This window comes from Pundamilia nyererei, unplaced genomic scaffold, assembly GCF_000239375.1.
Source record: "Pundamilia nyererei isolate P.nyererei 1_Seehausen unplaced genomic scaffold, PunNye1.0 scaffold00014, whole genome shotgun sequence".
In the NCBI taxonomy this organism is placed as follows: Eukaryota; Metazoa; Chordata; class Actinopteri; order Cichliformes; family Cichlidae; genus Pundamilia; species Pundamilia nyererei.
This window is the reverse complement of record NW_005187415.1, coordinates 6408756-6436409: the sequence shown is the minus strand read 5'-3', so window position 1 is coordinate 6436409 and position 27654 is coordinate 6408756. Positions and strand designations below refer to the sequence as shown.

At 41.1% G+C, this 27654-nt stretch overlaps 1 protein-coding gene and 1 long non-coding RNA gene across 2 annotated transcripts in view; both read right to left on the bottom strand.

Moving 5' to 3' along the window:
* The window catches only part of wnk1b (WNK lysine deficient protein kinase 1b), a 94211-nt gene that overhangs the window by 16250 nt on the left and 50307 nt on the right, over positions 1-27654 (bottom strand). The window contains exons 5-26 of the mRNA XM_013908763.1: positions 26800-26957; positions 20753-20841; positions 19841-19980; positions 19534-19613; positions 19083-19286; positions 18429-18498; positions 18024-18223; positions 16154-16456; positions 13024-14451; positions 10652-10741; positions 9801-9875; positions 6358-6621; positions 4787-4857; positions 4466-4616; positions 4171-4287; positions 3344-3466; positions 3168-3219; positions 2827-2961; positions 1558-2434; positions 970-1289; positions 827-885; positions 367-423 (exon numbers count right to left, since the gene is read on the bottom strand). Coding sequence (XP_013764217.1) covers positions 367-423; positions 827-885; positions 970-1289; positions 1558-2434; positions 2827-2961; positions 3168-3219; positions 3344-3466; positions 4171-4287; positions 4466-4616; positions 4787-4857; positions 6358-6621; positions 9801-9875; positions 10652-10741; positions 13024-14451; positions 16154-16456; positions 18024-18223; positions 18429-18498; positions 19083-19286; positions 19534-19613; positions 19841-19980; positions 20753-20841; positions 26800-26957 — 5063 coding nt within the window. The remainder of the gene's footprint in view (positions 1-366; positions 424-826; positions 886-969; positions 1290-1557; positions 2435-2826; positions 2962-3167; positions 3220-3343; positions 3467-4170; positions 4288-4465; positions 4617-4786; positions 4858-6357; positions 6622-9800; positions 9876-10651; positions 10742-13023; positions 14452-16153; positions 16457-18023; positions 18224-18428; positions 18499-19082; positions 19287-19533; positions 19614-19840; positions 19981-20752; positions 20842-26799; positions 26958-27654) is intronic.
* LOC102196221 (uncharacterized) lies at positions 18104-19111 on the bottom strand. The gene is made up of 3 exons (XR_311506.1): positions 19083-19111; positions 18429-18498; positions 18104-18223 (listed from the first exon to the last, which is right to left on the bottom strand). It is a non-coding gene; the product is annotated as an uncharacterized LOC102196221 (long non-coding RNA).

Below are 27654 nucleotides of genomic sequence, written 5' to 3'. Positions count from 1 at the left end.
GTAACACTGAAGTTAAATTACTCAATTGTTTAATGTAATTATTTCATTAGATTTCTTCTTTTTTTAAGTTTTACTGTCCTTGTAGGCTTTGTATCAGATGTATCATCTCTGCAGCTTTTTTATTTTGGGCCTTTAAGTGTCTCATCTTAGAGTTTTTCAAGATTGGCTGTAATAACGCTGCTGTTTCAGAGAGATGAATAATTTTAGCAGAAAAAAAGCAGAAGCAGAAGCACAACTTATGCACAGCACAAATTAAATCCGATGAAGCTATTGCAAAAAGACATTACAAACACACTGAGCAGTCTATAAACAGTGTTGCGCTGTTTCAGACACATCGGTCTTAAAAAATGATCCAAAAAAGAACACCTGTATTACACAAGGTCCAGGGAAGGGTGGCGGGAGTTCTGAAGGAGGAGAACTGGCCTAATCCCGGAGAAAGAGAAGTGATGAAAGCACAGGAGTGGGAGAAATGAGAAAGACAAGAGAAGAGATTTGTAGAGGAGATAACAAGAATAGTGTTTATGGTTAAGAATGTTACAAGGAATTTCCATGCCAGATGAGTTTTAAGGAAATTGGGGAGAAAAACTGTGGAAGACATACGAGGTGCGATCAAAAAAGATTTTGGTATTTCATTGATCGCAACTTGTGCAAATCTCCCAAAACTACATTATTTGTGACTTCCAAACAATTAAAAAAAATATGTAGTTAAAATTAGCTAACATGCACATGCTGTCTGACCACACGACACTTCATACTACAAAAAATTATTGAACTACATCTCAAAAAACCTTTAGTTTTAGAAAAAGTTTAGAATTATACAACTCACCGGTACTCTGGATAAGGGCGTTTTGGATGGAGTGGTCTGGCCTAATGAGACAGGGATGACTATAGAAAATGCAGAAAGCAACATTAAATAAAAAGAAGAGAAGATTTACCACCACTAAATAAAAAAGATTAAAATATTCCTACTAGACTGTGCAGGGGTGAAGACAGGCGTCCCAGGGCCCTGGATTGGAGCAGGGGATCCCAGTGATCCCAGCGCCAGGCTGGAAGGGGGTTGAGGAGGAATGGCTGACTCTCTGGAGCCAGATGCTGTGACAGACGTGGTGGAGGTGGAGCAAGGTCCTACTGGTGACGAGGTACCTGCCACAGCAGCCAGATCAGCAGCTACGATGTCTCCCTGGGTGGAAGGCACCCCGCCTCCGAGGTCCATGAAGAGAGAGCGCAGCTTCATTTCCAGAGCTTGGATGTCGTCTGGTTTGCACTGCGACTCAGAGGAGTGCTCACATCTGAAGGAGATCGGTGACAACAAGTCTCAGAAATAATCAGTATTTATGGGTTAATAAGTTAATAAGTAAGTAAGAATTCAAGAACTTTTCCACACAAAATATAGTCTAAAATTGACCGTGTGTGTGTGTGTGTGTGTGTGTGTGTGTGTGTGTGTGTGTATATATATATATATATATAGTAAACTAACTTTATTTTTTGCCTTGTTAAGCGACTGACTGCTTAAAGCAGTTCACAAATAGAAATAAATACACAGTGACCACCTCTCACCTGGGCTCGCAGTCATTGTGGGCGTGCGTCTGCCCAGGCAGGGCTGCTGTCTGAGGCTGAGAGTGCACCAAAGTTGGTTGGACTGTGGGGACATTTGTGGTCACCGGCAGAAGTCCTCCAGCGGACGATGAGGGAGTAGGAGCAGGGAGGGAGACAACAGAGGGCGCGAGCTGGGGACCTAGGATGGCAGTGGTGGGGATGACTGAGGAGGTCAGGGAAGGAGTTGGCAAGACTGATGAATGATCAGAGGAGACTTCACTGGCTATAAGAGATGAAGAGGGCGGGGAGGACACAAAAGGAATAGTGTGGGCTAGAGGAGGGGAGGTGAGCATTTGAGGGGGAACCACTGTTGGTAAAGTGGAAGGTACTGAAGCAGCACTGACAGAAGAAACTGTCTGGGACTGAGGGTGGCTGAAAGCCTGGGGCTGAGGCTGTGCTTGTACCTGTGTCTGGGGTTGTGAGACAGCCTGAGTTACTGGCTGTGGAAGTACCTGTGATTGAAGGATGCTTTGATTCACTGTTGTAGGGGGAGGAGAAGAGGAACAGGGAGGACTGAGATGGATGGCGGAAGGGGTCGAGGATACAGAAAGAGGAGGAAGAGAGGCATCCTGTGTTGTGTTTAAATTAGAAGGGACATGCCCAGCAGCGGCATCCACAGTGGGAGTGAGTGTGCTACTCTGTGAAGGGACAGAAGCTGCTGCAGGCTCCAGAAGTGGAGGATGGGTGGAGTGGATGGAGGGTGGGGCAGTGTTGGGCCCTGAATCAAGCTGATTTTGGTTCTGTCGGAGTTCAGAGAATGCTTGGTGTAAGCTGACTGCTCCTGTAGAATGGGACAAGCCCAAACCTTGACCTGGAGTCTGTGATGGAGGTGGAGAAACTGGAAGAGAAAAAGGAAACTATTTTAAGCCACCACATGATTATATGTAATTCCTAGCTCCACCCAGATTACACCGATTTATAGGTCACTGTAACCAAATTATTTAGAACACCCTACATAGTGTGCAGAGCCATTAAATTTGAAATTTCAGCCAGTGTACCACATACATAGTAAGCTATATTACACCTTATCAATTAAGAATCATGTTAAAAACATATCTAAAATCAACAAATTTGGGCAATTTTGGGCAAATTAGATCAGCACTGTCAGAAAATACAGTTAGAATGTTTCTGTTTCTTTTATTCAACTTCATGTGAATTCATGTGATAGAATGACAATTAAGGCCACTCAGGCAACACACGATCTCTACAGGTAATGCACACAATCCTTACCCGTCTCAACATGAGGCACAAGAGAAGGAGAGGTGGGAAGCATTTGTTCCTTCAGCCTCGCCTCGGGTACAAGGCTGACGATAAATCTCCGACCTGCCGAGTGGACCACTTGTGCAGATGGACTGGGTGGGATGCCTAAAAAAGGCAGAAGAGTGAGACACGGCCTGGATATGTTATGACATGTTCTGTTGCAGGTTTTCAGGCTAAAAAAAAAAGGTTTTTACAAAAGTGTATTTATTGATTTCCATTCAGAAGATCTGAAGGTCCTTGCCGCTCAATAAACCTGGTCTCGGATTTATTTTATTTTAAGGCTTTTTCTTTCGTCTTTTTTTTTTTTTTACCTTGCATGGGGGCAGATATTGCAGGATTCTGCTGTTGCGTGTCACCTGCCATCTGCAGATCGACAAGAGAGCATGCATTAAACAATGACAGTTGGTCTGTTAGAGGCAAAGGTAGAGATGACCAGTAAGTTTAGACACACCATAGACAGGCTATAAAAATTCAATAGCAGACTCACTGTTTTCTTTGTCTGGCTGTTGGCATCTCTTTCCAGACCCTTCTCATCAGCGTTCTCTATCACCTCTCTGACCTGTTCAATAAATGACTCTCTCTCGCTCTCCAGGATAAACTCACTCTCGACCTGCATGCACGTTGAAAAGGTCACGCTTAGTCACACGCTTATGAATTTGCAATATAATCAGTCACAAACAGCAATATTTCTTTATATAAGCCTTCTTCCTACATGAGTGTGAGGTAACATACGAGTAGTTTTGCCTTGTGTGAGAGTCTGATGAGAACTCTCCATGAAAGTGCAAGGACTAGAGCATGTACTTCAGTGGTTTTGGATGAGGCAGAGCAGATAGCAGGCGCGCCGGCACGTAAAAACAATCCAGCCTTAATACAGAGCTATTAATAGGGATTTACAGACAGTATAACGTGAAGGTTGGATGGCTGAAGCTGACGAGCCAACATTCGCTCATATTAAAAGCAGTAACTGGTCAGCTGTGAGGAAATATTGTTTAATATCCACTCTGGTAACTGTGTGCTGTTGAAACAGACAATTCCACTGACGGGTCATACAAAGTACTATAGTCATTTTTAATTAGATTGCAACGTCAGAATTAAATTTATTTAATTAAAAAAAGCTAATGACAAACTTGCTCTCCACGTGGGCTGTTTACATGCACGCAGTCTGCTCAAAAGTAATTGGTTAACAGAACTTAGACTATACGAAATCCTTCAGAACTCAATTCATATACAGAATTTTAGAACAACTATAATTTGGAGCAAGTGGAAATGAATCAAAAACAGTGGATGTGAGTCGTTGTGTGATATTGTGTGCACCATGATCTGGGCAATTTCCTCAGGGTTGTCTCCATCCAAGTCAAACCTAAAGGTCACCATCTTCCTGTTGTGGGTCTCCAGCTGACACTCCGCTACCCTGTCTCCAAGGTTGGAGATCTACATGCAAGCACATCAAGAAATACATACACAGAAAGAAAAGATAATGAATGGAAATAAATAACTTTACTGTAAGTGACACATTTCTAACAACCATTAAATAGATACTTGGTGCAGTAGAAAACAGGGCCTGTTTTTAATTTTGACCTCACAGGACTTATCAGGTGTGCGCAATTACATTGAGAACATTGAGTTTCGCCTTGGTCGTCTTCTCATGGTGTGATCGACTTCGCACAGAACGTCTCTGGTGTCGCTTGGCCGAGCGCCCTTCATGACGACCTCCTCCTCCCTCGTTGCCGTCGCTCAAACCTGAAGTCTCAGAATGGCCACTGAGGTACAACATAAGCAAAACACAGTAAGAGAGAAAGACCTAAAAAGAGCACTGAGTGAGAGAAAGATGTCACAAAGCTTAAATGTCATTCAGAGAAATTGCCTTGATTTCAGGGAAGAGTAACTGTGTGTGTTTGTGTGTGTGTGTGTGTGTACGTGCAAGTATTACCTCTCTATGAATGAGAGAACTTGAGGCGGCTGTAGCTGGGACTGAGGTAACTCTGAAGATTGTGAGGCAGGCTGAAACACACACATACACACAGATATATGCATGAAACTACGCATGACACACACGGGTGTGGTGTCACCACAAACATCAGGAACACTGAAGGGAAGGAAAAATAGCAGGAAGTTATAACAATTAATGCGGGTGTAAAAACAGAAGCAAATGCTAGCTAGATTATAAGAAAAGTAATTTTCAGAAGTTCAAGTAAATCCTGAGAATGTCAAAAACAGAATATGGAACAAGGATGGAATAAACCGTATCCTTTAAATTAGAACTTTATTCAAACTTGTAAAAAACCAAGTCCACACTTACACCTTTCAAAGAAATGATGAGGTTAAGTAGCAGCCAGGTGCTGCTAATCAAAGGGACTTGATGAACTGATCATCAGCCAGTGTTCATCTGGAGCATTCAGGTGTCCCACTACCTCCACCCTCCCACCCCCAAGAACAGCCCGTGCAACGCTCAGAGAAACTGTGAATTACCCAACCCACATCTCAGACTCTACGGGCCTCAGTTAGCATGTTAAATTCTAAAGTTCATGACAGTACAACTAGAAAGTGACCGAGTATGGAGTACACAGTCTCTTCTCTTTAAAAAGAACATGGTAGCACAGCTTAGGTTTTCAAAGCCACATTTGAACAAACCACAAGACGTGTGGAGCAATGTTCATGGACAGCCAAGAGCAAAGTAGTGATGTTTGACCATAATTCACAGCACCACGTATAGAGAAAAGCAAACACAGCATATCAACTGTCAAGCACGGCAGTGGAGACGTGACGATTTTGCACACCATAAACTCCTTTGTGTACCAAAGTTGCTAAAGTCAAATCTGAGACCATCTGTCCCACACCTAAAGCTCGGCCAAAGTTGTATCATACAACAAGACAATGATGTCACAGCAAATCAGCAATTCAGAGTAGCTGAGAAAGAATCAAGCTGCTGCAATGACCCATTCAAAGTCCAGACCCCAGCCTGACTGAGATGCTGTGGCAGGACTTTAAGAAAGCTGTGCATAAACAAACGCCTGAAAACCTCAATGAACCGAACCAATATGAACCAAGAAGAGTTACTGATCAGTTCCACAGGACATTATATTTAGTTATTTTTATTTTTAAACTAATCAAAAAATTTGGTTTTGCAGGTTCAACATGTTTTTTCTATTTTTTTAACTCACTCCACCAACAAGACACGTAAGTTTTTCCAGCAATTATTAACTGACTGTATATTGTTACACTTAAACCCACAAAAGGCAATTAAACAACACAAAACTGTAGCTGTGCATTTCCATTTCTTACTCGCAAAACTTTAACAAACAGAATTATCATATAACAATACTCCAGGATGTGCATTTCAGATTAAAAAACAAGAACTTCGTAACATCTTTGTGAGGTCCTATCAGTAGAAAGTGTGATGGTGGTTAAAAAAACTTCATGCATGAGTTCCAAGATTTTGAAAATTTGGGAAAATTCTCATTTCATTCACTTTTGGTGGGTTCGACCATCTATAACCAGTACCTGAGGGGGGGCTTCCATGGGGGTATCAGGCGGGGCGCTGACTACACTGATGATTGGCACCACCGTGGCCAAAGCCTGAGGCACAGATGTGGGTGCGGGAGTAGGAGGAGGAGGGGAAACAATAGTAGGCACCACCCCAACAGGGACTGGCAGAGGAGAGGGAGGGGGAGCCACGGCCGCGCTCGGCATTGTGATGGCAATAGACAGCAACGGAGAAGGAAGGGTCACCAAAGGAACGGTAGAGGTAGGTGGAGTTACACCAGGCTGAGAAGGAAGGAGGAACAGAGGGAAAGAGAAAAGAAAGGAGAAAAGAGAAGGAAGAAGATAAGGAAGAGGAGATGAGAAAAGGACGGGAGCAAAGTCATGGGGGGATAAGGAAGTAGAAAAACCCAGCCAGGGATCAGACATGACAAGCATGGACAGACTGAATCTGGGTCTTTACTGGTCTCCATGATAAATCATGTTAAAATAAAGACGCCAAAGGGGCGAGTCATCCACAGTTCCAACACATTACTGACATGTTTCACACCCTTAACAAAAACTTAACCAAGCAAGACAACAGGACCGTACATCAAGCCTGTTAGTAAGGACATACCAAGCTCTGAAACCAAACAACACACACTGTGTGACAGAACAGCTGGGTGATACACACACCACTGGAAGACCATGCAACAACAGAGCAAACCCTACAGACAACGTGCAATACGGCTTTACAATGTAGATGGGCAACACTCTCAACACCACATCACAAATGGGAAAAGAAGGCTAAAAACCTTCAAGAGTCAAGATATGGAAACACTGTAAACGAAAACAGCTTTCTATTTTTAGTCTTCAAGATCCAACGTCCTGAATAAATATTATTACCTACTGCTTGGTGTCGTGTGTTATAAAAGAAATACATACAGTAACAATAAAAACTGCATGTTTGCAGAAATGGTGAAAAGAAAACTTAACAGCTAAAGAAACAAAACCGAAAATATTGCTTAATATTTGAATCATCGGCTGTCTTTTACTCAAAGATTCAATCTACACGTTTAGAAAAACACATTTTTAATCGTTTACAGCAAGGCAAAGATACTACATTCATTTTTATATACAAAAAAATATCAATCAAGTTGGTTAATGGTGTGTTTAAGTGGCCAATCTCACTGTTTGAAACAATGAAAATTATACTAAAAGGTTTAAAAATTAAAAAAATGCAAGTCATGAAATCATTACTGTAAAACTAAAAGACTAAAATATCCGTGCAATGAAATTTAAATTCCATATTTTGTCTTTAAATCAGACGTGACGTGTTACTCTTTATAATTCTTTAATATATAATTTGTTAGATAGTGAATCAATTTTTGTAGTTTTGCACAGATCCACAGTTAAAATCAAATAATCGAAATGTAATTCAAGTGCAGACTTTCTGCTTTATCCAAGGGGTTAAATACTGCATTAATTGTGTAGTAATTATAACCACTTTATACACCGTCCCTGATGTCCAGAGGCTAAAAATAACCAGACGATTGACTGACAAACAGTTTGATGGCCAGGAGAGACCTGTTTCATTATCATGATAAATAAAGGAGACATAATATCTGGAGTGGATACAGCATCCCAAAAAGATGTCAGTGTAAATGAAGGAAGAAATAAAGACTAGTAGAGGCTCAAAAGCTCAAATAAACCTTTCAGAGAGACAAAACTTTACCATCCTGTGCATTCTGTAAAAAAATAAATGCACTGATGACCTCAGTAACACCAAAAGGCCTGAAGGTGCATGATGACAGAGTTTATGATCCTTAAAAAAAAAACACACTCACAAAGTGCCGGACGAATCAGGTCTACAATCAGGTGGTTGCTTCATGAATGGAAACACAAAGGCTTCAGACAGTTGCAAACCACTGATTTCACCTCAAGAACAAAAAGGCCTGATAAGGACTTTGGCAGAAAACATCTCAAAGAGTCTTCACAGTTGTGGAAAAGAAAATCTTCGGACAGATGAGCTCAATATAACTTGTACTAAAACGATGCCCATGGGCTCTAGTGTTAAGGTCATCGACTTCAAAGACAATCAATTCTAATATTTAAAATTATGTCCGTTTGTCCAATTACTTTTGAGCATCTGAAAATCAGGGCTTGTGTATAAAAATAGCTAAAATTCCTAAACAGTTAATGCAAAATTGTTGTTAAACCCCTTAAATCAAAGCTAAAAGTCTGCACTTCAATCACGTGTCGACTGCTTTACTTAAAACGCACTGCAGTGGAGTACAGAGAAAAAAAACAAAAAACACTCTTTTTCCCAACAAAATATTGACTTAGCCTTAATACCAAACTAAATACTGGACTATTACTGGAAATACTGCCCATCTCCATTTCCGTGCTCATGTGTTTGTTGTCCATGCTTTTACTAAGGTGGTCAGTGAGAGCATGTGGGGTAAACAAAGATGCACTGTCAGGAGAATACACAGCTTTACTCAAAAGGTCTATGTTCTGTTCAAAGGATTCAGTTAATACATCACAGTTTCACGTGAGGACAGAGACAAACAGGCACAGCCACTTACAGTACAACAAACTACAGTGTCAATTACGACGATACCTGAGACAGAGCTAGCTGAGCAACTTGGTACAGAAGATAAAGGTGCTCTAAACTGGGGGATGGACTTAAGTCACAAAACTAAACACGCAACCACACGGGGTACCATACAAACACAATGATATACAAGTGGATACGTAAAAACACGTAAAAACAAACCCGGTGGTAAACACAGGCAGCATGCCCACGAGCAAGCCAGAAAATGGAAAGAAAAACAGAAGAAAAGTGAAGAAAGCAGAACATGCAACAAGACAAAATAACTCAAAAAAAGCAGGTGTAATGCCTAACTACATATCCACAGATGCGTATGTGCATTTGTCTCTGGGTATTCGGGTACAGAAGTGAGGAAATACTAATGGCAACTTGTACTCTAGCCCTGAGGTGAAATAACAGAGACTGTTATGAATTGTGTGAATTGTGAATGAATTGCGTTTAGCAGATTTGTTTCAGATTAGAATTTTAAATGTGGGCGAGCAGTTGCATTATATGCATAAGTGTGTAAATGACTAAAGATAAATGCAGATATACGAGCCATCAGGCACCTTTAAAAAGACCTATCACCACCCACATGTACAATTAGGAACACTTCAATCTAAGCCAATCCAGTATGCCATAATAACCCACAATCACTTTACTGTTAAAAAGTTAAACTATCAACTTTCTAGAAATGTCAACAAAAATAAAAACTTAAAATTTACATTTATGGAAATGCTGCTTTAGTGGATTGGGTTAGGTTACACAGTGTTAATATATAAATGAATGTATATTTAAATACTCAATCTAGAATAGCATCTCTTTGAAAAGAAAGAGTCCTAGCTAAAAACACATATAGATATATATTTAACAAATACAACTATAACTGTACCTGTGCAGGTGACTGTGGCAGAGGTGTGTGTGTGGGGCTTTGAAGTGATGTGCTACTCTGGCTAGATGAGGCAACCTGGAGAGGGACAAACAGAGAAACGTGGGTGAGAGAAAACGGTGTAGATCAGGGGTGTCCAACTCCAGTCCTCGAGAGCTACTGTCCTGCAGCTTCTAGATGCATCCGTGTCTCGACACACCTGAATCAAATCAATGGCTTGTTACCAGGCCTTTGCCAAACTTGATGGCATGCTGAAGAGGTAATCCAATTTGATTCAGCTGTGTTGGAGTGGGGATGCATCTAAAATCTGCAGGACAGTAGCTCTCGAGGACTGGAGTTGGACACCCCTGCTGTAGATATTTACATAAACAAAGATACTCTTTATGTGTTTGACACTGAACAAAATGATTAATTTAGCAAACTGCCAAAAGATAATATGGCTGCATTCTGACAAAATAAGTGTTACAATAAAAGTTTAAATGTGACCAAATTATAAAGGGTCATAATATAAATGTTATAATTGACTATAATTTATTGCTCAATCAAAGTTCAGTTCTTTGGACCCCACAGCGTACTGATTAACACATTGAAATTACTCCTGTAGTTGGGAGTAGTCCACTTTGAGCTACATTTGAGCCAACACAAAGAGCTGTGAGCAAGGCTTCACCTCCTCTAACTGACCTCACTAAACTGGGCCTCTTAACTGAGGCCCTGAGAGTTTTGCAGGTTGCCGCTCCAAATAAAGCTTGAGGTGATAAATTTCCGCCTTTCTTTTCAAATCTAACTCCCAATAACTGATATGTAGGTGGCCAAAACACTGAGACTTGAAAATAATGCTAAAAACCATTGCCTACCTGTTGGGCAGTCCCAGAAAGTGGTGGCTGTGTGCTGGCAGGGACCAAAGCAGGTCCTGAAGTTGGCTGAGGGGAGGACACCTGAGTCTGCTGTTAAGAGTCAGATTTAGAGAAAGAAAGACAGAAAAATGGAAAGACAGGACCAGATGCAACGTCGTAGGACAAAACAATGGAGGATGGAGGAGAGAAATTGAGAGAGATTATGGACAAGAGAGAGTAAAAGAGAGAAAAAGACAATTAGAACATGTTTGTAGCTTTTGGATCCAACAGTATGCATGAGTACAAACACAAGGCAGTTCTGCTCTTCTCTAGCAATCATTTTTAATCTAGATCTTCCTCTTGTGTATGCACACATGCACACAGACACGTATACTCTAATCCGACGACAGATATATGCACACTGATATCTAATGTATGCATATACGCAGCTTGTAGTATAGCATGTACAACAGTATGGGCACGGCACTGGGGTTAGGCAGGGTGTAAGTAGGATTTATTTATCATGCAGGTCAGGACCTAAGTCATTAACAGTGATGATAAAAAGGTGTTATATAGCCAACAGAGCACAGAGTAAAAATTGGAATACTCTCTATGAATTAACTAAGATGTTTTAAAACACTTGCTGCTTTTTCAGATTTCATCCTAACACCACATGTCCTGTCATGGCCCTACCTCTGACTCTGACAGAAAGTCTGATTCACTTGAAATGATGCAGGCTTTCTTTTGAGTCAACTTATCATTTCAATTGTATATTTGATTTTCAATCCTTTAAATTTCACGATGGTCATCACCCTGACAGGCTCCTGTGTTCACTCAATGAATTCTTCAAATACTCTACAGTAGCACAGAGATGACTACAACCAATCCACTGATGACTGAACCCTTAGAAGGCCGGAAGCAACTGTATACTTGTCGTGAAGCTCGTCCTGAGAAAGTATGGGGAAAGCTTACGCAAGTATGGTACGTTGCACCAGACGTACGACTACCTAGCTTTCTCTAACATTACAGGGAGTAACACAAACACATAAGAGGTTGCACATACGCGATATTTAATAAATAACGTTGCTAAAAAGATCAAGAACTTAATATAAATGAGATGGAAAAAAAGAGCTACTGATGAACGATGAAAATGAATAAAGGAAAGATAGTAAACAAGAATGTCAGCGTTCTAAGGGTTTAAAGAATTTCAGCTGTGACCTTTGAACCCTGTGTAGGAAGTTGATTTTCATTGTGGGCAGGAAATGATTACATAATATGTTAAATTAAAGAACTGGCTCGAAGCCAAGCTCTTTAGCATTTACAACACAAATTGTGAAACACACAGATGAACGTCTCTCTGCATGGTTACATTGCTATTTTGTCTAAGCCTCCTTTAGTTTTGTTGTATGTTTCTGTGTGTTTAAGCATACAAATCAGCAAAGTCTTACAGCTTTATGTGAATTCAGACGTTGCGTTAAATGTCATAAAATGATATCAAATGCGCGCACGTCGACGTCTTAAAGATGCTTTTTTTTTAATGTACATCTAGATTATTCATCTTAACCATTAACCTTTAAACTCCAGATCAAACTGACTTTGGATTTGTATGGGCTAAAATTCAAGTATACTGTAGACACAGTATACCAGCACAAACACACATTTCTCATATACTTTCATATATGAACATACAGACAAAATATTACTTACTGATAACACCATAAATTCACAACATAAACACAGAGAAGAAGGGAGCTTAGACTCGGCTCATAAAGCTTTTACACCACAGAGTGTCCCAAAGAGTCTTACTTTCAACGTAATTATCCATTTACTAAAAATAATGCCTCAAATGTTAAACTTAAAATTAAATGGTTCTGGTTTCATGTTTTTAACTAAAATATTTGAAAGAATCACCCCTTTTCCTTTAATGCTGTTGAAGAATGAAGAAACTACAAAGGCAGACTCTCTGTGGTGCTTGCACGACAGAAAAGGGGGGATTAAATCACAAAGACTACAAGATAACATAAAGAAAAAAAATACTATAAATAAAATATGGAGGAAAAAAAACAACAGGGATTGGTGTAACAGACTCTGGGTCAGATTACCAATAAAATTCAATTTCCTTTGCTACATTGCACAACATTGTTCCAATTATTTACTGGCTACGGGGTCCAAGAACAAGACTGTTAGAAGGATAATATATATAAAAAAAAAAAAACTGTCAATCTGTGAGCTGTTAATAATTTATAATCAAAAGCAGAAAATACCATAATTTAGGAATTACATTTTAACCACCAGTCAAAACATTCTATGTAAAATTTTGGTATAAATTTCAAAATCTAAACTAGTAACTGACCCAGAGGTCTAGGTGTGGTTTCTAGTTCTAAACATTGTACCAGAGGAGGGTTAGCGGCCTGCATGGCCAGCAGTGACTCGTGGTATGTCATATCAGGTTGAGCTGGCACCATTCCCCCGTGCCGGGCCCAGGAGCTCTGGATCAGAGACTCCAGCTGATTTGATGACGACCCCCCAAGCGGGAGCTCGGACGATGGTGTGGTGGGCAGAAAGTTCTGCACTGAAGGCGGATGCCCCTGGGGATCTGCGTGAAGAACTCCCCCTGGTGAATCGTAAGGCGCAGTGGAGGACGAGCGAGGGATGGACTGAGCAGCTGAGAACTCGAAGGAAGGAGGAAGAGGTGGCGGAGGTGGTGACTGGAACTCTCCTGCATCAGAGGAGGTCAGAGAGTCGCTAGAAGGATCGGGACTTCTGTCTTTTACAGTCAAACCTGCGTGGTGAAGGAGGAGACTTCCCGGAGGTAAAGGGAGCTCCGGACTCACGTAAGAGTACAGCTCTTCTGTCACTGGCTGCAGACGACTATATGTGCCGGAGCCACTGGATCCCGTCCCAGGGCTGTCCTCTAGAGGGAGATCCATAGAACTCCGTCTGGCCCGGTAAAGTCTGGATGCCAGGAGGCTTGGATCTCCAGCAGCGGCTGCAGCTGCAGCGGCTGCAGCTAAATGAAACTCAAAAACACTTCCGGTAGGTGGCGGGGCGTCGGCCATTACTGGAGGTGCAGAAATAGGAAAGGAGGATGAGGAAGCATGCTGTGGAGCATAGCATCCCTCGGATGATGAAGAAGACATAGAGCCAACCGTGGATGCACTCATGGGGGGTAAGGGTGGCGGTATTGGACTGTGTGCACTCATTCTTTGCAGGATATGAGGATGTAAGAACCCTGCTTGAGATGGAGGACCAGGATCAAAACCCAAACCAGCAGCTGCAGCTGCTGCCTGCCTCTGCTGATGGAAAAGCTGGTGTGCAGTCATTGGGTAGCCTCCATATGCCATTGCTTCATAATGGTCCAATAAGGCTGCTTGATTTAGATTGAGTCTCCTCACTGCTTCCTCGTGCTCTGCTCTCATGTCTTTGAACCCATAAAAACTTGGATCAGATTGTCCTGGGAGATGGAGGGGTTCCCCAACACCAAGTCTTTGAGCAGCTGCTGCAAAACCAGGATTAACCATGAAGAGAGAAGGAGCCTCAACGCCCTCCATGCCAGAAAAAGGGTGGAGGCTGCTCCCGTAACGAGGGTAAGCAGGCTGAAAGTGTCGGGTATGCGCCTCGAGAATGGAAGTGCTCTTGCGTCTCTGAGTGTTGTAGGCCTTTGGAGGCCCAGTAGGAGGAGGTGAGAAGGAAATGGGACGCTCAGGGATAGAGGGGAAGAAAATAGTCGGGGGGTCTGGGAGAGCTGGAAGAGGGACGTTCCCTCCTGCTCCTCCTCCTGTGCTTGGTCCTCCGCTGAAAGGGTGTGGCATTGAATGCTGCTGTGACAGTGAGATACAATGGATTTAAGAATGACACTCAGAGAGAATGACACAGAACCACAGTAAAGGCCCAATGAAATGGAGAAAAAGAGCATAATTTCAAAGAACACCCCAAAATAAAAAGGGGGATGGGGGGTAGTCACCTTCTACACTTAAAGGAAAATTATGTGGTTAAAAGCTGTTTAACAAAGTGAACCAAACTGGTAATGAAGAGATGGGAAACTGGTTACAATAGACAGATCAAGTCACACACAGCTACAGCACAAAGACAAAAGACAAGACAGAAAAGGACAGATATACACCATCACAGGTGGAGAGAAAGTGAGTTATAAAATGCAAAGAGAGGAAAGGTTGTCTCAAAGGTTGACATTATCCTAATGCATCTGCAATCAGGAAAATTGTGTTTTATTTCAAACATATCTCTGCAAAATGTTGACCTTTTAAGCAGCCAGCTGCCGCTTGCAAGAAAAGGTAGACCAGAAAGTGCAAATATCTTCTCACAGATTCTTCAACCATCACCTACGTCAGCGGTCCCCAAGCCTCGGGCCGCGAGAGCTGAGGCTCGGGTGTGAAATTTATGGTTTTCAGGGCTTTTATTGTTAACTCTGTTTCCCTAGGTCTTTTCCCGTGTTGTAGTTGTGCGTCTTATTTTGAAAGAAATGTTTACGCGTTACCATTGTGACCAGAGAGCATTAGGGGGCAGAGAGGAAAAGCTCGTCCTGAAATGTGCCAACTCTCAATGTTGTTGGCGCATTTAAGGAGGACGCTGCTAATAAAGTTACAAAATTACACGGCGAATATGCGTTTATTATTACATTTACAAAATACCACAGTTTTTGTCTTGGTCGTATCATTTAATTTTGTTGTATTTATCCGTGACACCTTAAAGGCCGGTCTGTGAAAATATTGTCTGACATTGAACCAGTCCGTGGCGGAAAAAAGGTTGGGGACCGCTGACCTACGTCACATCTTCGCTGTCTCTGCATATTATGGGAACATCCTGCATTGTTTTTATACCAAATTGCTGTAAAGTAACCAGTTTTCCTGATTCAGGATGCACATTTTATTAGAGCATTTGACTACAGAGCAGGGTTAAAGTAAAGTGCAATCACTGCGTATTTAATAGGACTATGCGGTGGCCAGTGGAGGCAGAGAGAGTTTTATAGAGAGGTATGTCTAGAATCAAAGACTCACAAAAGAGTCTGAAAATCTAAATGGAAAAAAAAGTGAACACGTAATACACGTATTTTTGTGTAACAGGCTTGCTACACTAACCCTTACAGGAAGTTTGAGAACTTAAGTAGCGCTAATCTAAGCATACTACATCTAGTTCATGTAACTTTTAACTTTTACTGAATTTCTCTGAAGCAATGAGCTTGTATATTTTCTATATTTAATAGTGCAAATGTACATTTCTTAAGATCAACAAAGGACCTTATCCTGGTTGCTTAAACCAGAAAAATGTTCAAATCGTAACCAAGAAAAATAATCAGCACTGAAACAAACTGCATCAGTTAGTAATATGTACATGGTGTCATATTGTGTTTCCATATGCAGCATCACTTGGAACTTTTCAATAATGCAATTTTGCATTTTTATAAATCTTTCATTTCAGACTCAATGTGGCCCATGTCCATCATCTTTTTCTCTCTCGTCCTCTTTGGTTCCACCACTATGGCCCAATTATCTCTTTAGAACCTACAGGGGTTGAGAACAGGGCAGGTAGGCTGGCCCGCCGCTGCCTGGCCCTGGGCTGAGACGAGGCAGAGTGAAGGGGCAGGACTGTCTCCAGGGCCTTGGAGAGGCACCTAGTGAATGTGTCCCTCTCTGATGTGAGAGGTGTGCATGATGAGGCAGTGGTGTAAGGGGACGAGGAGGACAGGTCTGGAGGTGTGGCGGGCTGTTTTGGAGGAACAACCAGGGACGGAGGAACGTGAGAAAAGGAGTAGGAGGAAGGGGGAACGCAAACAGACATGCTACGACATCGACGGTGGTGCGACACAGGCTGCAGGCCAGGGAGGTTGATGGAAGAGGGAGTGACCAACATGAAAAACAAACACAAAAAGAAAAAAAAAAGCAGGAGAAAAGGTACTTAAACACAGATTGCAGCAGTTATAGAGAAACTTAAAATAAAAACCAAATCATACCATAAATAAAAGCCACAGTTTTACAGTTTTTACATCATCGAAAAAAAACCCAACAAAACAATTACAGTTATTTTGTGAGCGAAAATGTTTCAGATTTATAAACAACAACTTTCTCAATGGAGCTAATCATTTGCAAGTCATCTATCATACCGTTAAAAGTGTCCAGTTTCACAAATATCACAAAGACACAAAAATAAACTGTAAATTAAAGAAACAGAAAAAAATATGTCAGACTTCAAATAGAGCAAAGAATGATTTTTCAAAATAACTCATTAGGACCTCATTTGATGTTAGAAACAAGCCAGTCTGTCTATTTCACCACCTCCAAAAATTGGCTTTGATGAGAAAATAAGCTTCCTGAGTAATTCAGTTGCAGTTCAAAGAAAGCCTTGAAAGGACATTATTTAGTTATATAGTCAATCGGTGTACATCTAGGGGAACAACAGCAGTCTCAGTCTGTGTGGATGCTGGTAATTTAGAAGTCAGATGAGGGCATAGAAACCAGAAGTCATCGCGTGTAATGGCGAAAATTAAAATGAAAACGTTCACTCTCCATTACCACTACTTTTAACAAGAAATGTGATTCATACGCTCCAGATATAAATAAGTCAACCTAGATCTAAATCTTGGCCACTAAGAGAAAGCGCATAAAACTATGTCAGGTCCTTGAGAAAAAATATCTAATGCATTGTAAATAAATAATGACCTGCGAGTGATCTCAACATGTTCCTGTTTGACGTGTGTCCAAACAGATGTGCCCGACTATGAATGAATAAAACAAATGAAATACACCAAACAGAAAGAAATAACAGAATGACCGCAAAAATGAAATTTATAACTGTAAAGGAAAAAATATATAGAGACACAAGGACAGGAAAGCAGGGTTTAAAGACAGAGAAGAAAGGTGGTAACTGTCGGATAATGAGAGATGCTTTTTTTTGGAATAAAGAGAGTACTCACTGACATCCAAGGTACAGATGATGACATATGGTACTACGCTGGTAGTACAGACATAATACGTCTGACTATGTTTGACCTTACTGATGGATTAAAGTGGCTGAAATATTATAACTGCCATACTGGGTTAAATGTTGAAGGCTGCATGCCTCAGTGAAGAATAAGTCAAATCAGTGCCTTGTGTTATTTATCTTCCTGAAGTGTAATAAAGTTATCATCTTCAAGTAAAAGCCAATTAACTACATTCTTTTATTTTTATAAATTCAGGCGGCTGAAATTCCCCACACCATTTCCAAACACCGCAAAATTCATTCCAACTCACTCCCACTCCAACACATGACGCAGCGCTCACTGCAAACTGACGAGTCATGTTTAATCACATCCGTGAGCACCGAGAACATTCTAACCGTCACCGATGTGGCATGACTGTCACGTGTAGTGACTCATTTGAATGAAAGCTCCACTTACCATTGGCTGCAGCGGCTGGGCGTAGCCCGGGTGCTGCTGTGGGGTAGCGGAGGGGGTGGGGGGATAGGGGGTCTGGGGCTGGGGCTGGGAAGGAGGCTGGCTAGAAGGGGTGCAGCTGTACGACATGGTCAGCTGACCCAGGTGGGGGGAGTCTGAGGAGAAAACAGAGGAACCCTGGCCACTGTCCACGCCTCCTTCAGCTGACAGGGACACAAAAACAGACTTTTTACTGGAGTAAACTTTTCTAATGCCCGACTCTAAATACTGTATCGAATTTGAAAAGTGGACCAAGAATGGCTGCTTCTGATTTGAAGGAAAACATTTAAACTTCCTGGCCTTGGTGGGCAAATATAACAATTGTTGAAATCGACTATTTAGACTAGACCTCCTTATCTGGGTACTTACATGTGTGTGAGATGCTCGCCTGCTGATAGAGAAGCTGGTGCTGCTCCACTTCGGTCTCCTCGGTCTCTGCCTGCAGACAAGCATGCACAGGAGAGGGTCAAACTGAAGCAAAATAAGAATAAAACTCCTATTTCTCTGACCCTAATGTAAAAAAAAATGACTCCACCATATGATAGGAAGAGCAAGCAGTGGATAGAAATGACTGATATGCTTACATGTTGGAAAAACAGGGCTTTAAGTAACTGACTAAAAAGTGAAAAACCTAACATACCAGATCTCAGTGTGCTCTTGTAACCATGACTACATCAGAAGAGGATGTGCCACCTTCAAATGTTTGATAGTAAGTCCCAATCCTTACTGTGAACTGTTCTTCGAGACTCTTTTGGTTGGTTGTAATCATTTGAAAAACAAAAAAAAAAACAAAAAAAAAAAACACTTGCGGCTGCCAGTGGTACCCCTCAGCCTCCTGGTAGATACACCTATCTACCTACCTATCCTAATTCTTGAGCTTGTGCAGTAGATGGCTAAGTAATTGTTTTCATTACAAACCTTAAAAAGAATACTAAACTGCACCAAAATCAGTCTGCTGGTTCAATAGACTTATTAAAGTGCTTTTTAACTTAGACACCAAACTAATGCGTCAGTCCGACAGACCTGTGTGTGTGAAGCTTTGTGTGTATCGTGTTGTTGCTGTTGCTGCTGCTGCTGCTGTTGTTGTTCTGCCTCCAGCTTCCTCTTCTCCTGTTCCTCTCGTACCAGCTGCCTCTGCTCTCGCTTCCTCCGGATCAGAGACACGCGGTCCTTGATGGCCTTGGCCATGGTCTTATGGTCAGCCTCAGCAACATAGCCAGACTCAACCTGCGGGATTGAAGAGAAGTCACTCAGAGACACACACAAAAAAAAAAAGGCACAACTCCATTTAACGCCATTCATCATTCCTATATGAATGAATGTCCCATTTCCATCTCTCATTACAATATATTTCTTTCCTCATTCCCATATATCTCCTCTGTCCTTCCTAAATCCATCATTTTCTCCCTCTGACATCCATTATTCCACAATGAATGGAGTAATAAATGGATTTGTTCCTATTCACTGTACTCACCATTTCTTGGGCCACATCTTCGGGGACGTCCTTGTTCAGGTCAAAGGAGAACTCGATGGCTTCGTTGTCTTTGTATTTTCCTGCAAACATGTTAAAAATTGCCAATCAGGCAATTACCTATAGTATTAATGTACTGTTACTGGTTGTCCAACAAAACATGCGCTTTGGTTTTTGACCAGTTTAATATATTGAACCACTAAGAAAAACGGCTACACACTTATATCTGAACACATATGACAAATAGAGTCAGATTTTGTCCTGTGATGTGAATAATGGCATCATCAATAATGATAAAATCATGTTTTACCTTTGAGCTTCTTCACGTCTTCTATCCTGAGCCACAGTTTAATAGCGATCATTTCTCCATCGTCCTCTTCTGCCAGTTCAACCCTGACCCCTGTTTCCTCCTGGAAGAAGGCATGGTTCAACAGGATCTTTATGGCATACCTAGAGAAACAAGGCGAGATGGATCAAGCTCAGTACAATATATTCACTGGAGATTCAACAGGAGAGTTATACCATAAATGAGAGTGAACTGGAATTATTTCTAGATACCACTTGATATCAATTTATTCAAGACCTGCAATCCCTTGTGAGCTGATCCCTAACTCATGAGCTAAGAGGAAAGACAAGGTATTTGAATAATCTTCTGGGAATCGTAACATGCTGACGACATGTTGTCCTTAGATAGCTTTGAAAATTGTGCAATCACTTTTGGAGCCTCCAAATGTTTCCTGGGAAAAGAAAAGTAGTTAAAAAAAACATCAGCAATGCTAAAAATGGTTATTGGTTTCCTAGAAAAATATGAAAAAGATACAGTAACTGAATCTGGATAATTTGGAGAAAGAAGATTTGGAGAGAAAAAAAAGAAGATCGAGTATGAGAGTGAGGGGTAAAGTTGCTTTGGTTAAGCTTGTGAAGCAGAAGACGAGAGACTGTGGTAAAAGTGTTGGCAGGCAAACAGCACGTGCAGAGAAAACAGAGCACTTCTTAATTTCTAACCAAGAAGGCATGAGTTTTTAAGAAAACGTAACCTTTTTTTTAGAGGAGGATTAACGGATCAATCTGTCTACCCATGAAGAGACTAAATAACAATGGAATCGATTAAATAAGGCCATTTTAATTGTTGAGTTTGCAAACATGCAAACATCCACAGCCCAAGAAATCACACCAAGCCCAGATACACATTTAGCATCAATGGTTTTTGTCTGTGACTCACCTCTCATCCTTGTTAGTTCTGATGCAGCAGTCGATAATTTCTTTCACCTCGGGAATGGCTACCTTGTCAAAGCTGGCAGGCTTCACTCCCTGCAAAGCGAAAATAGAAGAGCAGTGAAGGGAAGGAACCTTTCAGAGAAGTCAAACAAGCACACACATAAAGGATAAAAAGAGCATTGTGTGATTTTAGGCTGTCCCAGACAAATCATGACCAGTGTGACTGTATCTTTGGCAGTGGCTCCTGCAAGCAGTTCAAAACTGGTTACTAGAACAATTTTTCCATTAAACAGCCTGACTGGAAAAATTCTGACTGTGCCAGAAATTTAGAGTGACCACTTCTCAACATGATATCTGTTGCTACTTACATATATATATATATACTTACCAACCAAAGCATATAATGACACGGTGATCAATGTAAAATCAATTCAAACGATGTTATAATCATATAGCTAGATCCATTAAATACCAATGTCCTACCCTGTTTGTTACGTCTCAGTTCCTAAGAATGCTAAGGTTACATGTGTAGTAGGCACCTTTAAACTCTTTCCTTAAATAGATGAGATTTACCATAAAGTTGGCATATTTATTCATTTTAGATACAGAATGACAATTAAATGCAAAACCTAAACACCAGATCCCCATATTGAGGTGATCTGGCAGCTCTGTAACACCCTCACTTTTGACTGAAATTCAGTTGCACAGGTCTCTGGTCCAACTGCAATCAATCTCAGACAGATTGTTGAAGGTTTGCAAATAAGTGCTGTTGAACTTATAAACACAAACAGAATACATACACATTGCAATCAGTCTGAGTAAATCTGTGCCGATGAGCACAACTCATCTTTGATGTGTTTCTTTGGAACAGGGCACTCAGCTCAGCTCAGCTTAACTCAACCGATCACCAGAAGGTTGTATTGTGGTTTCCTTCCTATACAAAAGCAAGGCTGCCAAGCGCCTGTGTCATTTTGCAGTTAAATCCCTGTCCTGCACAACTTTGTCACTTTTTCTATTGGAATTTCTGTTCAGGAAGGACTCTGAATCCAAGTAGTTAATGTGAATTTCTGTTTATGCAAAGCTCAACAGATAAATAAATGCAGTATTATCAGAAACAGGCTGCATGTAACTGAAAATTGACCACATTCAATCACAAACTGATAGCGGACTGGTTGCAGACTGACTGCGAGTGGTTCCAGAACTGGTCCCTGTCTTCAAAGGCTCATTACACAAGGTCACAATTATTTTGGTTGTGCCACATCTCCAACCACTTCTTTCCCTTGCATGTCTTTAGCAATTAAGTAAGCAGTCACTACAAATCACATGGTTGTTTTTAGCTTATGATGAAAAATGTCAATCCTGATGGGAGGGGTGTCTTTAATGTCTTCATCCAAAGGTAATGAGGCACCACTGAATGGTTTGGGGAGAAAATTATGCTGTGACATTTAAAGTCATCAGATCTCAACTTAACTGAACACTGAAGGAAGCGTTCGGATCAATGTGAATAGTTTAAATTGGGCTGAGCTATTGTGTTGTCTCTGTGCATTTTGGTGAATGATCAAAGTATTACTGCATTATCAGCCCTGCACTACTTATACTCAATTGAGGTTTAGGGTTTAAACAGCTGACAGACAAGAGGTTCTGAACTGTGAGATTGAGTAATAGTTTGACCCAGGGTTAAATTCCACATAAATCCAGTTGTCCCATCAGGTATAAATAATGAAGTGGAGCCTTTCAGAGCCAATTAAGAGCACATCAACAGAACAAATCAGCAGGAACCCAAAGGGCAGCCCCCTCCAAGGCCTAGCAAACACTGGGAATGACTCCCAAATTATTTGAAAAAAAGAATATAGTTTAAAAAACATTAAAAGAAAAAAAATACACAAGACACAAACAGTGGAAAATAGATGTTAGCGTGACAGGACACAGGTTTTACAGAGTAAGAGATTTTTCAGCACTTAGAAGTAACTGCAGCAGGAACAAGGGACGCCTGAAATCCCATCTAGTTTAAGCCACACAGCATAGCAGAAAGCATCCTAATGAGCTGGACTTTTGTTCAAATCCATTTTATACTACAGAGAAACAAAACAGACTGAAGCAACCACAGACAAGAAAGTCTTGCATGTTCAGTCTTGCATCTCCTAGGTGCCCATCTGAAAAGCAGTTATTAAAAATATGCAACTGGCTGGTAAAACAATCAGAGTCGAGCAAATCTCAAACTGCACAGAAGCAAGAAAAACACATTCAGAACAGCAGGAAGAAGATTAGAGAGAAAGAACAAATCTTTTTTTTTTATCACTTACCAAGAAAGTAGTCAAAGAAATGTGACTGACTGATGCGTTTGGAAAAACAAAGAGTTGTAGGCTACTCTGTTTGACTAACAGCTGCTTGTCAGACACACAAACCAGCAAATGACCACTTCTTTCTGCTCTTCCAGCTTCCTTTCCTCCTTTCTTTTGTTTCTTGGCATGTTTCTCTCCTGCTACCCCACCAGTTCACCATTACATAACAACCCTATCTCTCTCCTTCTCCCCATCACGCACACACACACACACACACACACACACACACACTCTGAGATTCCAGGGCCAAACAAAGTTAGGACTGACAGGGGACGTAATGCTATTAAGCCTGACAGAAGAAGAAGAAGAAGAAGAAGGGGAGAGGGATGGAGAGAAAGCTAGATTTTAGTTTAATAAGGCTGATTGGAGGCAAGGAATGTTCCAGGATGAGAAGGACAACGAAGCATGTCAACAACACAATTTGTCAAGCTATAAGAAGCTAAGCCATAAAGCATACCCAACACATCTTCCTGCCAGTGACGCACAAATCATACAAAGAGCCTTTTTTTATTTCTAGAAAAGAACCAATTAACAGAATTTCCTGCCAAACTTTTTAAAAGTGGAAATGTGATCCTTATTTGTCTTTTCTTATATCATATATGCTACTGTTAACATGATAGATGCTTTTTGGGAAATGTTGAGAGGAGCATCCGAGGCTGCTCTAAATATTCTGTTTTAGGCTCTTGGCTCAATGTGATGTCAGTGAGAGGATGCGAGCAACAGGGTCATCTCAGCACACAGCTCTGGCTGCAAGAAGAGCCGGTGGTGTTCGAATCTTTTGTTTGGGAGGGGAAGTAAATGCAAAGGCAGAGGAGCAACTGGAGCTACCGAAGCAGCTTGCTGCAGACAGCAGACAATGAAATAACATCTGGTTACAAGAGGTAGTGAGTTGAGTTTCTCTCCATCTGTTTCAGCTAAAACATATCAGGGGTTAACTAACTCATGACCAGGGTCTACAGGGGGAGAAATGGAGGATGGAGAGCTGGTTGCATGGATTTGGCAGTGAAATGAAAGGAAGCAGCTGACCGAGGCACCCTGGCGTTGCCACTGTGTTGAGCGTGACAACAACTGACGTTAGCTATTTGGCCAGTTACGTCCAGTTCATGGGAAACAAGCAGAACAAAGCATCACTACGATAATGTAATAGTTTGATCAAATTGATGATGCGATTTTGGTTTTGTGAGACAGAGAAGAAAGACAAAAACCAATCAAAGAACAGGAAGGTAAGAGAGGCAGAGAGCCAGACGGACATGTGGACTGAAATATACTGTCTGAGTTTATTCCGCCCAGGAAGCTTCTTAAATTAAAACAAGAGATTCAAAGACTGAACGATGAAAGAAGGAAGAAAAACAGGGAGGAAATCCTAATCCAAATCCCTTCAGTTTGAATGGGCTGGACTGTATGGATGGACACTAAAAGAAGCTGAAATGAACATTTAAATTGAATCTAAATGCACATTAATTAGAGTTTTAACACATGGGTTATTAAGATAAGAGCCAATCAGCTCCTAGTGTGGCTATTAAGTTATTAATTTTTAAAGCTGGACTCTCCTCAGGTAACAGCAGCAGTTGTTTAAGCTGGAGAGGATCCTGCACTCATCCGTAACAAATGATAAACTTCTTTTAATTCAACGACATGCACCGTTAGCCTGGAATTCCAAAATAACTGTAGAGTGTTTGAGCATCCTATTTGTTTAGCACTGATACTTTAGCAGCATTAAAAATGTTCCATTTTCAAGAATCATTACACACACAAAGTGTCATGTTCCTGAGTCCTGGACCGACGGTTTTAAATTTAAGACTCTGATTCTTGTTTGTTTAATATTCCATTTGGGTTTTTTCCTCCAGTTCCTGTTTATACACATTAGCATTCTGGTAAACATCACTGGAAATTTTTATGTTATCCTTCTACCACATCCCTCTTGTGTCTTTCTGTGTCAAGTTTAGGTGTGACAGAATCTTAAATCTGGGTGTAGCAGGTCACCTATTTTATTTTGGTAGTCTTTTGTCTCCTGTGTTTTGTTACGCTCAATTACTTTCACCTGTTTCCTCTCATTGTCCTTGAATAAATTAGCAATATGTGTTTCATTTGTTCATTGTCCTGTTGTATTGTTTCCCCCATGTGTTGTGGATTTTTGGCACTTTGCATTTTGGCCTCAGTTTTAGATTTATGTTTTGGACTTGTGAGCCACGACAAAGACGGGGCTTTTGTTTTGAACTCGGCCCCTCTGTCCTGCATTCAGATCTTGAAAATGAGAAGAGATTTCAAGAATATTCCTCACGTCTATTAAGCATCACTGTCAGCATCTAGAGAGCTGAGTCGAGTGACGAAAAGAGGGAGACAGCGCTCATCTGTCTGTCTGTGTGTGTGTGTGTGTGTGCTGGGGTGATGACCTCAGCAGCACTAGGCTTAAAACAGCCTGCATCTGGTCCTCTCTGCATTTGCTTTATTGTCTGTCTCTCCAGCCAACTGTCAACTAAATTTTAGAAAAGGAGGGACATTAACAAATCTGAGAAATCTTATAAAATCTGACTGGATGGGATGATGCCAGACGAAGAAAAGAAAAAAGTAGGAGTTTGTGCCAGTACATTTTTTGAAATGTAATTTGTGGCAATCAGAAGACATTTTCAATAACTCAACAAATAACTAAACTCACCAGACAACATAAAACCCATGTTATTACTTTCATTACGCAGAAAATTTCATTACTGGAAATATTTCTTCTTCTTAAATTTGTCATTTCAAAACCAAATTAATCTTTTATTAGACTAAAGCAGGGGCGGGTAACTCGAGGCCTCAAGGGCCGGTGTCCTGCAGGTTTTAGATCTCACCCTGGGTCACCTGAATCAGATGATTAGTTCATTATCAGGCCTCTGGAGAACTTCAGCTGTGTTGGATCAAGGCCACATCTAAAACCTGCAGGACCTTGAGGCCTAGAGTACCCCCCCCCCCGACTAAAGAAATCACTTTTTTGTCATTCATTGTATTTTGAACTAAAAATCTCTTTTGTAAAGAGTAAAGAGTAAACACAGAACCTTTGTTTAAACCTGATAATTGATTAAATGCAACCTCAAAAACGCCCCAGAGTGCTACCAGTGTTCCCACTACCTCCCCGCTGGGGGTGTGGCCTATTCCCTCAGGCGGGCGATAAAAATACGTTATTCTCATGCACGGTTTCATTTCAGCGCAGTGTGTCACTCTCACTGCTTTTGCTGACATTTATGGAGGTGAACTGTACTCTCCCCAGCTCGGCTCACAGCGTTAGTGTTTATGGGACAGTTGAATTAATTATACTGCATTACACTAAGTGGAATAAAAGCGTCTCAATAAGTGTCAATTCGTCTAAAATAACTATAGACTGACTATCGATTTCAGATTTGCGTTTGGGAAAAGTGCTTTCCGTTCGCTTTTATCCCTTCGCAAGACAAACTGCAATGTAGTGTGAGAGGGAGAGAGCATAAGCAAAAGCATAAGACTAATCAGGGCAAAAACACAATCATATGACTGGATCTTCTGCAGCTCATGCCAAACTTGTTAATACAGTCAGTAAACAAGGGTGAGGAGGAGTGGCTCACAGCGGAAAATAGAGACGAGAGGCAAAAACAACAAACGAGACGGTTAGATACAACATAAATGGGACCAACTGGTTTCCTACCACTCTCAGCTGATGCACCTGCAGGTACAGACTGAGCAGAGAATGCACACTTACACTAGTAACTCGTCTGTAGATCTGGGCAGCGTTTTGGCATTCGGAGTAGGGGTACTCTGAGGTAGCCATCTCCAGCATACACATCCCAAAAGCATAGACATCTACAGATTCATCATACTTTTCCTCATACATCTCTGGAGCCATAAACTCTGGTGTACCTGGTGATTAGAAAGTGGAGAAAAACATGTATGTTATGCTAGGACATGCTCCTAACTTGCACACCATGATGTACAAATACTGTAAAAATGATTAAACATAAAATCAGAGATTGAAATCTAATAAACTCCAGCTGGAAATAAAAGGGCTAAAATTTCAAACCTGCATCCACTTAGTGCTGCCACAGACTCAGTTTGTGGAAGTGAAGCCTGAATACTTGAGGTTTGCCTAATTGCTACAAAGAAGCAGTGAGATTTACTGAGCTTCTCATTCTTGTCTCAAGTGCAGAGAAGAGTGTATATTTACGTACTTTGTGCGAGCAGAGCTTGAATACCTGTGGTCAGCTGTACAACAAAACTACTGAAAGGTACCCAGGTTATTACGAGGGAAAACTGCAGACTCAAAGTATGTGTCATAAACATTGTCCGAGTGCGGTGCACTTTCGGTTTATGTGTTTGTAACGGTTACATTTCCAGACAACTGAATCTCAACTTACTAACAGTTTCTTCGGAAGCCGTATCACTTTTCACATGCCTGCGGTTCGCTTTAACAACCAGACATTTTTCAAGTAGTAAAATTTATCTACAGTGGGCGTGTACATAATGTGCCTATGCATGTAAAGTGGTTATTATCGCCGCAGCGAGCTCAAATAAAAGATCCCAGTTATTTCAGTTTCGCAGCCTTCGCAAACCACATTTT